The sequence below is a fragment of the Polypterus senegalus genome, chromosome 18 (genome assembly GCF_016835505.1).
Source record: "Polypterus senegalus isolate Bchr_013 chromosome 18, ASM1683550v1, whole genome shotgun sequence".
NCBI classification, from domain to species: domain Eukaryota; kingdom Metazoa; phylum Chordata; class Cladistia; order Polypteriformes; family Polypteridae; genus Polypterus; species Polypterus senegalus.
The window spans coordinates 21,195,708-21,212,307 of record NC_053171.1 but is presented as its reverse complement, the minus strand read 5'-3'; the positions used below and the strand labels follow the sequence as shown (position 1 = coordinate 21,212,307).

Genomic DNA, 16,600 nt, shown 5'->3' with positions numbered 1-16,600 from the left:
ATTTGTAGTTGTTGAAAATTATTCATTAGGGACCACAGGAATGGGAGGATTGTGCCCTTTGTTTACCCCTGGCCGCACTCAAAGTCATTTACTTTCTTGTTAAGATCTTATCTTAAGATTAAGATAAGGTACAGATCAGCAACTCCTGAGAGTAAATGATACTGATAAACTTTACAGAAATATGAGCATTGAACAAGAAAAAGAAGTAAAGTCTGTTTTATTATTTTATTTTTACAGTAATTGCATACCATTCATCTGTCACTCTTGGTGTGTCTATATCCCTCTAGGTTCTCCTGACTATATACAAGGGAGGTCATCAAGTTTATCCAGTGATGAAGTAATGTTTGGGCAAGAAACATCTACCCATCCTCCCACAGGTTCAGCAAGCAAAAATGGAATAAAGAGTTCTCCAGGTCAACAGAAACATCTAGTTCCTACCCGGCCTGCTTCACCTGGAAGTGAAATGGTCACCTTAGAAGAGTTCTTGCAAGAGAGCAGTAATAAGTCTCCACCTTGTGTAAGTCTAAATTCATTAACAAAGTTTTTATTGTACCTGAGATAGATTAGTTTGAGTTGTGAGAGAATGGAAAACTGATGTGTGTGTATGAATTAATTGGCATTACAATTTGCAGGAATTGAGATAACGCTTTCTAACTAACATGCCTTGTACAGGCGAGTGCTGTGAAAGGTACTAGTATAAGAATACTTAATCACTTTCCCACTTAACACTAGAATTACCAGAGCCTACGAAAAAACTCGTAATTCCGTCCCACCTTAAACTGCTTCTTAAATCCCTTCACACCTCTCCGCCAGCACCCTTTGTCTTCTAAATGTGCTGATAAAGAGAAGCTTGGAGCAGCCGGCTATTCCATCCCCCCACCAATTTAGAACGTGCACGAACTTCTCTCAGCTCATGCCTTGATTGAGTATCTGGGAGTGAAGTGGAGTTTTAGAGTGGAAATAATAGATCGTTGTTTGGAACACATGCATTTCATGTCTGTTCCGTTTCTACAGTAATCTGTGTCAACACATTGTTAAAACAGAAACGTTTTTTATATTCTAGTAGTAGATGACAAAATGTAGGCATAAACTATATAATGTATGAAGCCTGAAGTCCTAATAGCAAAGAAACATTTTCACAAGAATAACACAATTGCGCTTTTATTCAAAAATATAACTGCAGAAACAAAAAGCCGCCTTAACATGCGACATTGACACCAGTTTATTGTAGCTGCCTCCGTGGTTCAATAGACTCAGCCCCTGCTTGGGAATCAAGAGGTCACAAGTTCGATCCTGCGCCCCTCCATTTTGAGAAGTAAACTGCTCTTATTCTTACTGTTTTAGAATAAAAGCATACATTTGATTTCAGTCTGTAACAGCCGGTGCAATTTATGATCCTTGCAAAGGTTAGCTTTTTTTTTTTTTTATTCACTTTTCATTCTCTCAGTCGCGTTGAGAATCAATCCATACAACCCCATCTGACACGGCTGTTTTCACTAAAGACGCGCTATAGCTCTGCAGTGTACCACGATGCATACTAACGCCAAACACCCCAGTGATTTTATATAGCACGGAATGAAAATCAGCACTTCTTAGCATTGCACCATGCAAGCTGTCGTATCAATCGCCTACTGTAACTTGCTTTCTTTTTTCTTCGGTTATACAGATAGTTTTGAATAAAAGTGCACTTGTTTTGTTTGCGAAAAGAAGTGTCTGCGTGCACTTTTCGTGGCATTACATGTGTATTTTTTGAGCATCCCCGCAACATGCGGGGACTGGCAGGAACACTCAATAAAACTGAATAAAAAGAAAAGCAAGTGATGGTGAGATACAAAGAAGGCAGCTTCGCCAGCGTTTGTGTGTCAGAACCCTTGGGGGCGTTAGTATGCATCGTGGTACACTGCAGAGCTATAGCGCGTCTTTAGTGAAAACAGCCGTGTCAGATGGGGTTGTATCGATTGATTCTGAATGCGACTGAGAGAATGAAAAGTGAATAAAAAAGCTAACCTTTACAAGGATCATAAATTGCACCGCAGTTACAGACTGAAATCAAATGTATGCTTTTATTCTAAAACAGTAAGAATAAGAGCAGTTTACTTCTCAAAACGGAGGGGCGCAGGATCGAACCTGACCCTTGATTCCCAAGCGGGGCCTGAGTCTATTGAACCACGGAGGCAGTTACAGTAAACTGGTGTCAATGTCGCATGTTAAGGCAGCTTTTTGTTTCTGCAGTTATATGTTTGAATAAAAGTGCAATTGTGTTATTCTTGTGAAAATGTTTCTTTGCTATTTGGACTTCAGGCTTCATACATTATATAGTTTATGCCTACATTTTGTCATCTACTACTAGAATATAAAAAAAAGTTTCTGTTTTAACAATGTGTTGACACAGATTACTGTAGAAACGGAACAGACATGAAATGCGTGTGTTCCAAACAACGATCTATTATTTCCACTCTAAAACTCCACTTCACTCCCAGATACTCAATCAAGGCATGAGCTGAGAGAAGTTCGTGCACGTTCTAAATTGGTGGGGGGATGGAATAGTCGGCTGCTCCTAGCTTCTCTTTATCAGCACATTTAGAGAACAAAGGACGCTGGCGGAGAGGTGTGAAGGGATTTAAGAAGCAGTTTAAGGTGGGACGGAATTACGAGTTTTTTCGTAGGCTCTGGTAATTCTAGTGTTAAATTAACAGAATTATGATATGATATTGACTTTACATCCCATTTTGCTTTTAAAAAAAAAAAAGTAAAATGGCATCAGCAAGAAATTCTTTTCTTATCCACACTCTTTCACTGCATTTCCTTTACTTTTGATTTAAATAGAGGAAATCATGAAAAACTTCTTGTAAAAACCAAGCAGAGAATCAAACCCTGGTTATTTCTCATAAAACTCCCACTGGGAATGCACATGAACAAAGCTGGTCACCAATGGTAACATGTCATAAAGTGCATAAATGCTGCAAGTCCTTACTCTGTATTAACAGTCTGAAGGAGTTTGAGATGACATCTCGTATATGAGCTACCTAAAACTTAAAAATGAACCTGAAGCAGCATGCAATAAAGAGGCACAATGTTAGAGTTTGTTTTTCTGTATAACTAGGGAGCTCTGCCCCCTGCTCGCTTTGCTCATCCACCCCCGGGTTTGTTTAACAGGAAATACAATTTAAAGAGATTGTTATTTTCATGGGAATTGTTACATATGCATTATTTTCACTTTTATTTTAAAAACTTCAGTAAAAACAATATTTGGAATTAACTTTTCTTCAAGATCGCCTTGAATTTTGATTCTGTGTTTGGTCTTGCATCGTGATAACGCAACATATATATATATATATATATAATCGTTTCTTTCTCTCTAATAAATAAACCAACTTTTTCGAATGTTTGTCCTTGTGATTTATTAATTGCCATAGCAAAAGCTATTCTAACAGGAAACTAAACGTTTTAATACGAATAACATATCAAGATCTCCTTTTGTGTCTAATGTTATTCACGGAAGATTTACTACATTACCTTTCTTGTCGCCTGTTAAAATTTTACCTGTTGTTGTCTTTTTATTATTGTTATTTTCAATTCCACTTGGTCCGGGCTGATTATTACTTTCCTTATTTTCAGAATTTGCACATAGCTTATTATTGTTCTTTTTTGCATTCTTTTGTCTGCAACGCTTTTGGGTCTCTTTTTGATGCGCTGCTCTTTCTTCTTCACTTAGTCGTTGATGTGTCATCTAGAACGTATAAAATTTTTAAGAGCGCAGGAAGTGTGTTTGTCAAAAGCATTCCAACAACTGAGAGGTTAGATGACTGTGGTCTTGTTTGAAAATGGTTGTAGGTAGGGTGTGACGTGCAAAAGTCACAGTCTCACGGGACTTGCTTCCAAAGGTTGTAAGTATGACGTGACTTGTCCCGTCTCGCGGGACGTGAAAGTGTCTTTCTGTCTCTCTTCAAAAGATCACATCTTAGCGCAGGATAAAAAGTCTTGTCTCGTCCCAAGATATTTTTTTTATAATAGAGAGATAATAAAAATACTGAACAGGTCAACCACACTGCCTAGCTTAATGAAGTCAATACTAAAGAGAGTCATGATCCCTCTGTTGTGCAGTTGATCTGTTAACTCACTTTTCAATATGGAGACTTGAAAATTGGAGATGATACACTAATTTACTGTCAGGTCTAGGTGATTTGTATCTTTTAAGGACTTTGAATATCCATCAGTTCATTTTAATATCTGTTCAAACCAGTTCAAGGGTACGGGAGATAATCTTCATAGAATAAGAGACACTGCATGAACGTAAAGAATCACATACACACCTGCCCACCTACACTCCCTTATATTGGGCCAATTTGGAGTTGACAATTAAAACAAAATCAGAATTACTGATTTTTTAGTAACACTTGGAATATTCAAGAACTGAAACAAAACTGAAGACCTGAATTCATGAGTTATTCCATTATTGGCAAGAACTGCAATGTGTGTGTTGAGCTTTTTTATTGTGCCAAGTTGATTGGTCTTTAGTGTTGTTGTTTAGTGTGTTTTGCACTTTTACTCTGCCTAGGATTTTTATTTCTTCCATCACTTGTAATGTTAGCTTCTCGCACACCCTTATTCAGATCACACTAAGCCAGTTTAGAAATTCCATATAACCTTACCTGCATATCTTTGGTATTTGTGAAGGAAAAAGGATTGTTCAGAGGAAAGACCTGTGCATACTGCACATAGCAAGAATATGTGAATATTTCACAGATAGTAACTTGGCTGGAGCTCAGTTGCACATCCTTGTACAGGCAGCTGTGAGGCAACAGCGAAAATCACCATCAGACAGCTCCTTGCTTTGAATATGTACTATACATTATACAGTATTTTGCTTTTTGGTTTGTACTCCATTATTTTTAGGTTCATTTTAGATCTCATTAAACTATTAGATTGAGAAAGAAGAGTAATTATAGTGTCCATGTTATATATCAAACAAAATGAGTTAATCTCTTGGCAGTTATGCTGACAGTAGTGTTTAAACATATTTGCTTTTAAATGAGAGATGAGCTTTTCTCTTGTACAGGTCACCTCTTACAGACAGTAAAACTAGAACAAGCATCATTGCTTTTAGAACATCTGAGTTTGGCACTCTGGTTTTCCTTTTTTTTTTTTCTTTGACTAGGAGTCTTTATCATATACATATTTTTAATGTGAGCTATGTATTTCCCTGCTTTCTGGAATGGTTTAGGCTGTGATCATTTATGCAAACATAATATACAATATTTGTGTGGTAGTTGGCAATTATTACAGCTGTTCACTGTATCTGCTTATTCTGTATATGCACTAGTAAAATATCTAGTAAGAAATGATGGGCCTAAACACTGTACAATCAAATTCTATTTTAATTTGAGCACCTCCTGTAGTGGGCCGGCGCCCTGCCTGAGCATTTGTTTCCTGCCTTGCACCCTGTGTTGGCTGGGATTGGCTCCAGCAGACCCCCATGACCCTGTGTTAGGATATAGCGGGTTGGACAATGACTGACTGACTGACTGGTTCTGTGATTGGTTGCATGGCTTCTGCCTCTGGTGAGAGCCTTGTTTGCTGAGCGGCTAGTTGTGCCAGTGCTGCTTGTTTAGGTGAATGAGTGGTACACTGTGACCTTTAAGTCACCCAGATTTTTTAAGCATTTTGAAAATGAGTATCTTCTGCTTTTTCTACTGTTATATTTGTTCATCTTAGCTGGCACACTGCTTACATTACACAAGTGTTGTACTTTCTTCATTTGCACTTATTTATCCTACTTCCTAGGTACAATAAAGCAGTATTTCTGAGGTGCCAACCCATGGCTGCAGGCTTCTGCTTTAACCAATTGTACCTTTAATCTCACTGTTTAATTAGCTTGTCCTCTATTATTTCTTCTCTTGTTTTACAATTAGAAAAGTGCAGCAGTGTGAGATTTGTATTTATAAGAAATTTAGAAATATTTTTGGTTTTGGCAGAAGTTATTTTGTCATTTTTCTATTAATTCACCTTTTTTCTGTGACCCTTATATTGACCCTTATTATGACTGTTAACAAAATGCATAGTGAACACCTAGACATAATGGTGAAAGTCTGCATCTATTTTACTGATAAGGCCACTAGTGTGATCATTACTAGTGTTGAGGTACGGTATTGCTGATGTTGATTCTTTTGGCAACATATTTCCAGTGTTCATGTTTTCTCTTTTCTCACTCATTTTCTTCTAAATGACCCGATTTGTTACACTGTTCTGAAAACATTCATTTTTTTATTGTCATTCACTCACACTCTGCGCAGTTTTTGCAGTTTCAGGATAACTGAATGAGTGTGAAAATTCAAATTTAATATCATTTCCTTTGCAGTTGCAACAGTATGCATAGTCATCTTGTGATTACAATTTTGAACCTTATTCATATACATTCATTATTCTGACGCAGTAAATATTAACTTACTGTGTCAGAAGTCTATGTTTCAGATGGGGTGCCTTTTATAGTGCTAGAGAAAGTGTTTGTCTTTAATGTTCTAGTACACTTCAATTACACAGAGCAGTGTCACCCACAATACTATCTTTAGACTTCCTCTTTAAGTAAGAACTAGGGTCAAATTGGGAGCATTTACTTATATGGCTGACGCCTTTATCCAAGGTGACGTACAACATTTATGAAACAATTGGTTGCATTTCTTTTGTTAGATCAAGTGACTTGCTCATGGTCACACAGTGTCAGTATCGGCTTAATGGCAGAGAGAAAAAACACAACGGACATTTCTGATAGAGTTTGCCAGAAGGTGCATGGGAGACTCTGAAGTCAGCTGGAGGAAGGTTCTATGGTCTGATTAGACCAAAATTGGAACTTTTTGTCTCTCAGACTAATGGGCATAAACCAAACACTTCACATTATCAAAAACACACCACCCACACTGTGAAACATGACTATGGAAAGCCTGTGAGGATATAGAGGGTGCAATGGATGCAGCAAAATACAGATAAATGCAGGAGGAAAACCTGAAGCAGTCTGCAGGAATCCTGCACCTTGGGAGAAGATCTGTTTTCTAGGAAGACACCATCCCCAAGCCAAAAGCCAAAGCTACACAGGCATGGCTTACAAACAACAATGTTAATGTGCTAGAGTGGCCAAGTCAGAATCCAGACCTCAATCTAAATGAGAGTTTGTGGCTGAAATTGACAGAGGCTGTTCACTCAGGATCTCTGTGACACCTGACACAGCTTGAGCAGTTTGCATTGAAGGCTGGTGAAAAATGGCAGTGTGAAGATGTGCAAAGCTGATAGGAAGTGACCTATGCACACAGACTCAAGGCTGTAATTACTGCCAGAGGTGCATCTACTAAATACTGACTTGAAGGTGGTAAATACTTGAGTGATCAATTATTTTGTGTTTTATATTTGTAATTAATTTGGATAGCCTAGTTTTTTTTTTGTTCATCAGTATCAAAAATTCAACTTCACTGTGATTCAGTGTTGCATCACAAAAAAATGCACAAATATCCAAAGGTGAATATTTTTTATATACACTGTACATTAACAGTGTATTATGGTGCGATTCAAACCACTTACACCTGAACACCAGCAAGACCAAGGAACTGGTGGTGGATTTTAGGAGGCTCAGGCCCCTCATGGACCCCGTGATCATCAGAGGTGACTGTGTGCAGAGGGTGCAAACCTATAAATACTTGGGAGTGCAGCTGGATGATAAATTGGACTGGACTGCCAATACTGATGCTCTGTGTAAGAAAGGACAGAGCCGACTATACTTCCTAAGAAGGCTGGCGTCCTTCAACATCTGCAATAAGATGCTGCAGATGTTCTATCAGACGGTTGTGGCGAGCGCCCTCTTCTACGCAATGGTGTGCTGGGGGGGCAGCATAAAGAAGAGGGACGCCTCATGCCTAGACAAACCGGTGAGGAAGGCAGGCTCTATTGTAGGCACGGAGCTGGACAGTTTGACATCCGTGGCAGAGCGACAAGCGCTGAGCAGACTCCTGTCAGTCATGGAGAATCCACTGAACAGGATCGTCTCCAGACAGAGGAGCAGCTTCAGTGACAGACTGTTGTCACCGTCCTGCTCCGCTGAAAGACTGAGGAGATCGTTCCTCCCCCACACTATGCGACTTTTCAATTCCACCTGGGGGGGTAAACATTAATATTATACAAAGTTATTGTCTGTTTTACCTGCATTTTTATCACTCTTTAATTTAATATTGCTTGTTTTTTATCAGTATGATGCTGCTGGAGTATGTGAATTTCCCCTTGGGATTAATAAAGTATCTATCTATCTATCTAGATGTTTCAGGTGGGCTTTGGTTCTAAATTGATTGTTAATATGTGACTTTACTCTTTTTTTTTTTTTTAGGTCAAGGCAGGCAGCCGTGAAGACCTAATGAGTGATTATTTCAAGAAAATTACTGAACCACCCCTCATTAGGAAGTCACCTACTTTGAAGGAAGGTGCCATAATGCCCCGAGGCTATGTCATGCCAACTTTAAAAGGAATTCAAGATGATTCTTTGGATGCAAGATCTCAGAAGCCTGGCCATAGTGTCAAACCAAATGTTCGTAACCCTACCCCTCAGAGGGTAGTTGGGGAGAATACGTCTTCTGTCCAACAGAGCCAAACATTGCCAGTACGGTCAACTGGGGGATTAAGGCCAACTGAAAGAGTTGTACAGTCTCAGCAGCTGGCAGCCTCAAGGAGTACCAGCAATAGTCTTTCTCGAGCATACAGTTTGGCCTCTGCAGATCTCCTTCGGTCAAGTGGACCTGACACATACAGATCAGAGAATTCTCCAGTGCCTCAAACAGACACAAGCCAGAGTACTGGTGTGATTCTGCGGAGGCCTGCTGCAGCTTGCCGTGAGAGACCCCAGTCTGCTAGGCTGTCTGGAATGTCTTCTCCAAGTGGAGAGCTTCAGTACCGCTCTTTTGACCCCAGACGACTGTCACTTGCACCACCAAAAAGTGAAAGGCCCCTTTCACCCTCTCAACAGCTCTACTCCTCCATACTATCTACAAATGTTTCCGGAGACTGTCCCAATGCAGCAGTTGCTCCAGCAGAGAAATTCAGCACACCATCTTCCACACACTACTCAATGCAGCATTATACACCCCCCAGGTGTGCACAGCAACAGCAGGTACGTCCCATCACCCAACACCGGGGTGAAGTTGCAATGGTAACCCCAGTGAGAGCTGTGGTTTCCCCAAAGGAAGAAGAGGACAGTGGAGAGCTAAGACACAGAGATACAAGTGGTTCAAAGAGTCTAGACAAATCTCTTGAAGGGGGTGGCAGTTCAGGGGGAACCACTAAGGAGGATCTTTGTGCTTCTAAGAGCACTCCAGCTTCCCCTGATCCTAATAATGACCCACAGACTGTATGGTATGAGTATGGCTGTGTATAAATATCCGTCACATTTTTTTATTTTACCCTCTCCCTGGGATGGATGTGGTTTTACTTTCTTCATTTTCTGGCTGCCCACTGTTCGCTTACATTCTAGTTGGTAGCTAGTTCCCAGTGTACCAAGGCTTGTGATGTACAGCCTGCAGTTTGTGGGTTTGCACTTTCTGGAGAAGTAACGCCAGACATATGTTTTACTTCTCCATTCCTAGCTGCTCTGAAGTAACTGTTTTACTACACACGTGTTGCACTGGTGGGTGCTTTCCAGGCCACCCTCATTCAAATCATTCTACTGAGCAGATTCGAGGCTCTGCTGCTGAAGTCTGAACTGATGCCATTCTCCTCCAGCAGTGTTGGTCATACTGCCAATTGGAAGATTTGAACATTTTGAACACTCACATGGCAACAGATGTCATTTCCTCACTACTTGGAATTTTGTGTGTTTCATTTCTTTTCATTAAATCATTGTTCAGGAATGATCTGTTACCGGAGATGATGTACAATAAACATGTCTGGTAAATGGGCAGACTGCCTGAAGCTGGTCATCAAAAGGAATTGCCCAAAAAGAGAAATCCTTAAAGTCAGAAGGAAATTGCTGATACTTGCCATTTTCCGCAGAGAGCCGTCATTGACTGAGAGTAAGCCTGCTGCTTTAGCCTGACTGTTATTCTTGAGTCCACTATCTTCTTCTTAATGGATGACTTCAGTTAGCCATGTATGCTGACACTGAATATGAGCTGATTGTGTTTGAGCAAACTATATCAATGGTGTCCCGCTGCTGGCTCTGTGTCTAAACTACAAATGCAAGGCCGAGAGAGCCCATTGTCTTTACACTGGATTTTTCAGCATTCCCCATTGCAAGTTTTCATGTGCCAGGGGATGCCTTTCTAAAAATTTAGGCCCTGATTCTGTTTTTCTCTACAAAGGTACTATTTATTTTGTGTAAGATTTTCAGACACTACAGAAGTGCTTTACTTGTCCATGACTGTGTCTGCCTTAATTACTGTCCGTCTCCTGTCCCTGTCTGTCTTGATTGTTGAAAAAGGGCTTTTTTTATCGAAAAAGATACACTTGTTAATAAAAAAAAATCTTGATTATACATTCTGTGTTTGTTCTACAGCAGAAAGTGCTTGAATAAAAGTTTCATAAGGGGTATGTAAGTATTTTTGCAAAGAGTCGGCTGTGAATGAGACACGGCAGAAAAAAACGTGGGCATTCTTGTGGAATTTCAATCTGTTTAGCAGATAGCCTTTCAATTGAGTGTATTTACTCATAATTAACCTGATGTATTTAAAGACTGAGTATGTATGGGGCCAAATGAAGAGTTGTTAGTCTTAAAAGTAAATTTGTCAAAATAAATATGGCATTGACATAAGAAAAAGGAACACTATAAGGGTAAATCCAACAGTAAAGGGAGCTTGTCAAGTAAAATCAATGAAAAAATGACGTAACATATCTCTGAAGTCTTTTTTACTTTCTCTTATACAAAGTATAGGGAAAGTATTGTAATTGTCCAAGGATTTGATGTCAAGTTTTTCATGAATCTCGGCATTTTAGACAACTCTGAGTCCGAAAGTGCCATTTTTGGAATTATGTTTGTGTCTGTCTGTGTGTGTGTGTGTTTGTGTAAACACGATAACTTGAGTACACTTTTCAGTTTGGTCAACCAGATTTTGCATACAAGTATTTGGTACAAAACATCGATTTCTGTCAACTTTTGGGCTATTTCCGCTAACCGGAAGTGGTACTTTACCTTTTATTCATGCAGCTGCAGAGTTTGATTTATTCAACTTTACTTGTATAATAATTGTTCAATATATTATTAATTTGAATGGATTTGTTGTTGATGGTTCTCTAATGTACATAATATAACAATTTGATCACTGTCTTGCGGTTTATTCCTCAAATATCCATCCCCATATCTGAGTACACGAGAAAGTCGAGGGGAGAGCACTCCCGATTTTTTTTTTTTGAATGTTACTTCTTGTAGTTTATATAGCAGTGGCCTGGAAAAAAATGTAATGTCTTGTTTTTTTGTAGAATGGAGATTAAAAAGCATCTGATACAATAGAAGCCTGTGGTCACCAAAGCTGGACAACAGCAGACAATATCAATGAAAGAAAACTCAACAATACTTGTATCGCATGGTCTACAAGTTAAGTTATTCAGTTGTATGCTCACAACTTCGCAAACACATGTATTTTTACCATAATATTGTTGAATAATTCCCTTCTGGAAAGGGCTCTTGTGAAATAAAGTAGAAGACACTAAGATGCCAATGAACATTTGAATTGTACGCTCACCTTTAGTCATTACATTTATATTTATGGCAGTGAGCTACAACTGGAGCACCTCAGGATTATTTAGTGGCAGTCTGTAAAAGAGCATGGGGGGAATTGACTTTCTGCTTGTTGAAGTATCTCAGATATGCACAAGTATGGAGCAAATTCTCACTTTTTTTTAAAACTTTAACTCTTGCACTCTACACTGTCCATGTCGCATGAAGTGCAATGTTGGCCAGTGATATAATCTGTTACTCAGCTGGACTGGAGGAAGTGGAACCTCAATTCAAATACTAAGCCTGTTCCATTTTAGTTTACAAGAGCATTTTCTGGATGTGAATAATTTAAAAGTGTTTTGGTAAAAAATACGTGTTTGGGCTATTGTGTGCATACAACTGGATGATATGACATACAACAACAACAACAACAACATTTATTTCTATAGCACATTTTCATACAAACAGTAGCTCAAAGTGCTTTACATATTAAAGAATAGAAAAATGAAAGACATAATTATAAAAAAATAAATCAACATTAACATCGAATAAGAGTAAGGTTCAATGGCCAGGGGGGACAGAAAAAACAAAAAAAACTCCAGACGGCTGGAGAAAAAATAAATACAGATAATAAGACAAGAGTAACAAGATTTAATAATGGACGTTTTGATATTGTTTGCTGTTGTCCGGCATTGGACTTGAATCAGAAATGTTTTTATCTCTATTCTGCATGAAAACATGGCAGTAAAAATATTTCACAGCCATCATTACAAACTACAATGAGTTATTAACACATTAAAAACATTTTTTTGTTTGGTTGGGGTTTTCCTTAATCGAATTTTGGGCTGTTTTGGACGTGATACACTATCAAGGCTGCACGGTGCACAAGACGGGGATCATCCCTGGACAAACACGATTCCTAAGCTGCAGCCACTCATACAAGTCCAGTTTCGCATGTCTAGTCAATCTAACCTAACGAGAACATTGTTGGGGATATGGAAGGAAAGCCAGAGTACCTATGGAAAAACATGCAGGCTCCTGACAGACGGCAACCGGGTGTAGACTTTTCAACTAGGATGATGCATTCATGAGGCAGCAGTGTTAAATGTTGCCACACCATACTTAATTAATTAAAAATAAATATATTTTGTCATCCTAATCTGCTTGCATTTCTGAACACTTCTCACATAATTCTACAAGCTTAGTGTCATCTTAGAACTCTTTCACGGCTCAACATGCTTTTTAGTTTCCAGTATGTTCACATACACTTGTGTTACTCGTCATGATTTTTGTGACCTTCTTCCCCTTTTATACTGTACATCCTACTTTGACTTTCCTCCATATTGTGCTCATTTTTGTCTTGGTAACAGCAGTCAGAAGGTGGTTTTGGCATAATACTTAAACTGTGTGAAACCAAAAAACCTATATTTATCAAACAATGTAGGTATGACTGCGGTGGGCTGGCGCCCTGCCCGGGGTTTGTTTCCTGCCTTGTGCCCTGTGTTGGCTGGGATTGGCTCCAGCAGACCCCCGTGACCCTGTAATTAGGATATTATGGATTAGATAATGGATGGGTGGATGTCGGTATGACCACAGCGGACATATAGTATATATGTTCGTTTTTTCTTCACACACACACCTTGTATGTCATTTTTAATTCATGTCCTCCCGCAGTCCAAAGACATGCAGGTTAGGTGGACTGGCGATTCTAAATTGGCCCTAGTGTGTGCTTGGTGTGTTTGTGTGTGTCCTGCGGTGGGTTGGCACCCTGCCCAGGATTGGTTCCTGCCTTGTGCCCTGTGTTGGCTGGGATTGGCTCCAGCAGACCCCCGTGACCCTGTGTTTGGATTCAGCGGGTTAGAAAATGGATGGATGGATAATTAAAATAGAAGGAAATGTAATTGAAAAACAAAATATAATGCTATGGGAAATGTTTTATATGTGCAAACTTTGCATTTACTTTCTGAATCATATTTTACTCTGTCATTAGTTACTGTTGTCATGGCTTTATATATTCTGGTAGGCTTGGTGGTCTTTGTGCACCATTGTTGATTTGTATCAGAAAACATATCCTTAAACTCGTTCAGCCAGGTTAACTAAGAATGAGAAACAGTCTTTCCACTTAAGAACGTGTCCTTTTACTTTGCTTCTTGAAACTCCTAAGGATACGTACATGCCAGTACTTGTGTGTGTGTGTGTGTGTGTGTGTGTGTGTGTGTGTGTATTTAAATCATAATTCAGTTAAAAATACTGTATGCATAATGTGACATTTTAATCACCTTCAGTAAGTAGAACTGCAGACTGCCTTTGAGAATACAGCGCATTGTTTATGTGGAGCCGGTGTGTTGAGATGTCCAGGATTTCACTGCTCAGGATTTGATACTAATGTTCATCATTTAGCTTTCCTTTGGTGGTTGAAATCAGAATAAATTACATACGCGTGCTTAATGCGGGCCAGTATAAGCTTTCCGTTGATAGACTAACCTGATCTATGGGTAACAACATGTAAGAGCTGTATTGCCTTGTCAGTCTGAGGTCAGCAAAGCAATAGTCTGAGTGATTCATGTGACACTAAGCAAAGGTCAGTACAGTTCATTTGGTGTACTGAATAAAGCAGTTGTCCAGCAGTCCTGGACTGAAGCACATTCTCTCTCCTAGAGCAGACGACATGTCTTTTAATGAATGTAGCTACCCACTGTAGTGTTGCAAAGGCCAAATCTTCTTCACAGTAACACTGAGCGTAAGGCAGAAGCCAGTCCATTGCAGAGCGCAGTACTCATACTGGCTACTTTAAAGCCAACAATGATCTGTCCGTCCCTCTTTCTGTGGAATGTTGGATAAAAACTGCACACATGGTGATAAGCATGGCGTTTGAACCCAGGATTGTTGAGCTGTGAGGATGCAGTTCTAACCACTGTTCAATTCCTCTATTGGGAAAACATGAAATAATATATCAGACAATTCAGGTAAGCTATATAATACCTGAAAGAGCAGATGGTATGAATTGACAGTGTATAGAGAGGCATGCATATAAGAAATGGAGAAAATGAATTGTTGTGGTGGGCTGGTGCCCTGCCCGGAGTTTGTTTCCTGCCTTGCACCCTGTGTTGGCTGGGATTGGCTACAGTAGATCCCCGTGACCCTGTAGTTTGGATATAGCGGGTTGGATAATGGATGGAAAATGAATTGTAGAAGGTTAAATTAAAAGGGAACCCAGAAGATAAAACGAAGTCTTGAATGGTCCCCCTCATTTAAGTATTCTTCAGCTTTAGCCCAATTTTTTTTTTTCTAATGTCATAATTTGGACTTTTTTAAATTGTGCTACAACACGTTTCTGTCCTCATCTTTGAATGATATGTGTTGTGGCTTTTTTTTTTTACCCCAAAATTAATTGTTCAAATAGACCTTGTACAGACTCGAGTGCAAATAAGTTTCCTCGCGAGTAGGTCATTTAATTGATAAAAGCTTTAGAAGAAAAACAAGCTTGAGATGGAGGTTTTAGAAGATGAATAATTCTGATAAACTGGAAGAACCCAAACTCTCCTCTTTTAAGTCAGTGGGAAACTGATGTGTTATATTATTTGAAATTGGAAAAATCAAATACTCAGAGGATCTGTACAGACTTTTTCAAAACATGGCAGGATCTAATCAGTAATATTTTAAAATAAGTTTATAAAGCACAGAGAATTTATTAATTTAGGTATTTTTACAAGCCTTAAATTTTACACCGTTTGGCTTGCTCTCTCTCTCAGGGGTGGGGATCGATCTGTTCTTAACATAATTCTTTTTTTTGTAAAAACTTGATTGCTATGTATTGATTATAATAAAATTAATTAAAAAAAAAAAGAAGATGAAGCCAATCCTGTATGTACTACACACACTTCTCTGTTTTTATGAACAGGTGATGTTAAAAGGCTTCTCTACAATTGGCTGAGAATTTTTTATCATGTCTGACAGGACTCCATTATACAGGGCAAAAATTCTAGCTAAGTATCCTTGGGCGTACTCTCTGCAGTATTCAATGTTGCCTTAATTGGGTACATTTTTTATTATTGCTGTTTGGGATGAGTCTTTCCTTTTATTCAGTTTACTGTATATAAAACAAACGTCCTTACTGTACCTGCATGCCAGTACCTCATGCCTTATCATTGTGTTTCACTTTCCCATGCTAAGACTAGTCTAGTGTGTTCATCTTGAGAAATCTACTCTGTGCTCCCCTATCAGAAATGTTACTTGTGTTTGCTGTATCTGAACGTTTACCCTTATTTGACCTACCTAGCCGTTTCCCAAGGCAGAGAAAAGGTGTTAAGGTTCTGTAAATGGTGGCCCTGTGCACTACCTTGAAGTGAGCACTGCTAGCTTCCAAGTGCAGTACACGCTGCACACAACAACAACAACATTTATTCCTATAGCACATTTTTTATACAAGCGATGTAGCTCAAAGTGCTTTACATGATGAAGAAAGAGAAAAAAGACGAAATAAATAAGAATTAAAATTAGGGATCACTAACTAACATAGAATAAAAGTAAGGTCCGATGGCCAGGGAGGACAGAAAACAAGTAAAAAAAAATCCAGACGGCTGGAGAAAAAAATAAAATCCAGGCCACGAGACCACCCAGCCCCTTCTAGGCATTCTACCTAACATCAATGACCTCAGTCAGTCCTCTTTGTATTTTAGTTCTGACGGTCATGTGGACCTCTGGCCTTTAATCCATCAATGTAGGGACATCACGGTGCTTTGATCAGGTGGTGGGGGTGCAGGTCGCCGCCACCGAAAACCGGAAAAAGAAAAGAGAAAGTAGGGGTTAATACAGATTTTAGAGCCACCATGAATAATACTGATGATTGATTGAATATACAGAGCATCAGGATTTGACTAAGATGAGGTTATTAGAAAGCCAAGTTAAATTAATGAGTTT

General features: G+C 39.1%; 1 protein-coding gene across 2 annotated transcripts in view; it reads left to right on the top strand.

The window, feature by feature from the left end:
• The window catches only part of ccdc88c (coiled-coil domain containing 88C), a 217,997-nt gene extending 207,496 nt beyond the window's left edge, over positions 1–10,501 (top strand). For both annotated transcript variants that reach the window (XM_039742336.1, XM_039742335.1), the window contains exons 28-29: positions 288–517; positions 8,366–10,501. In XM_039742336.1, the coding sequence (XP_039598270.1) occupies positions 288–517; positions 8,366–9,406 (1,271 nt within the window). In that variant the 3' untranslated portion in view covers positions 9,407–10,501. The remainder of the gene's footprint in view (positions 1–287; positions 518–8,365) is intronic.
• The last annotated feature ends 6,099 nt before the right edge of the window (positions 10,502–16,600 follow it).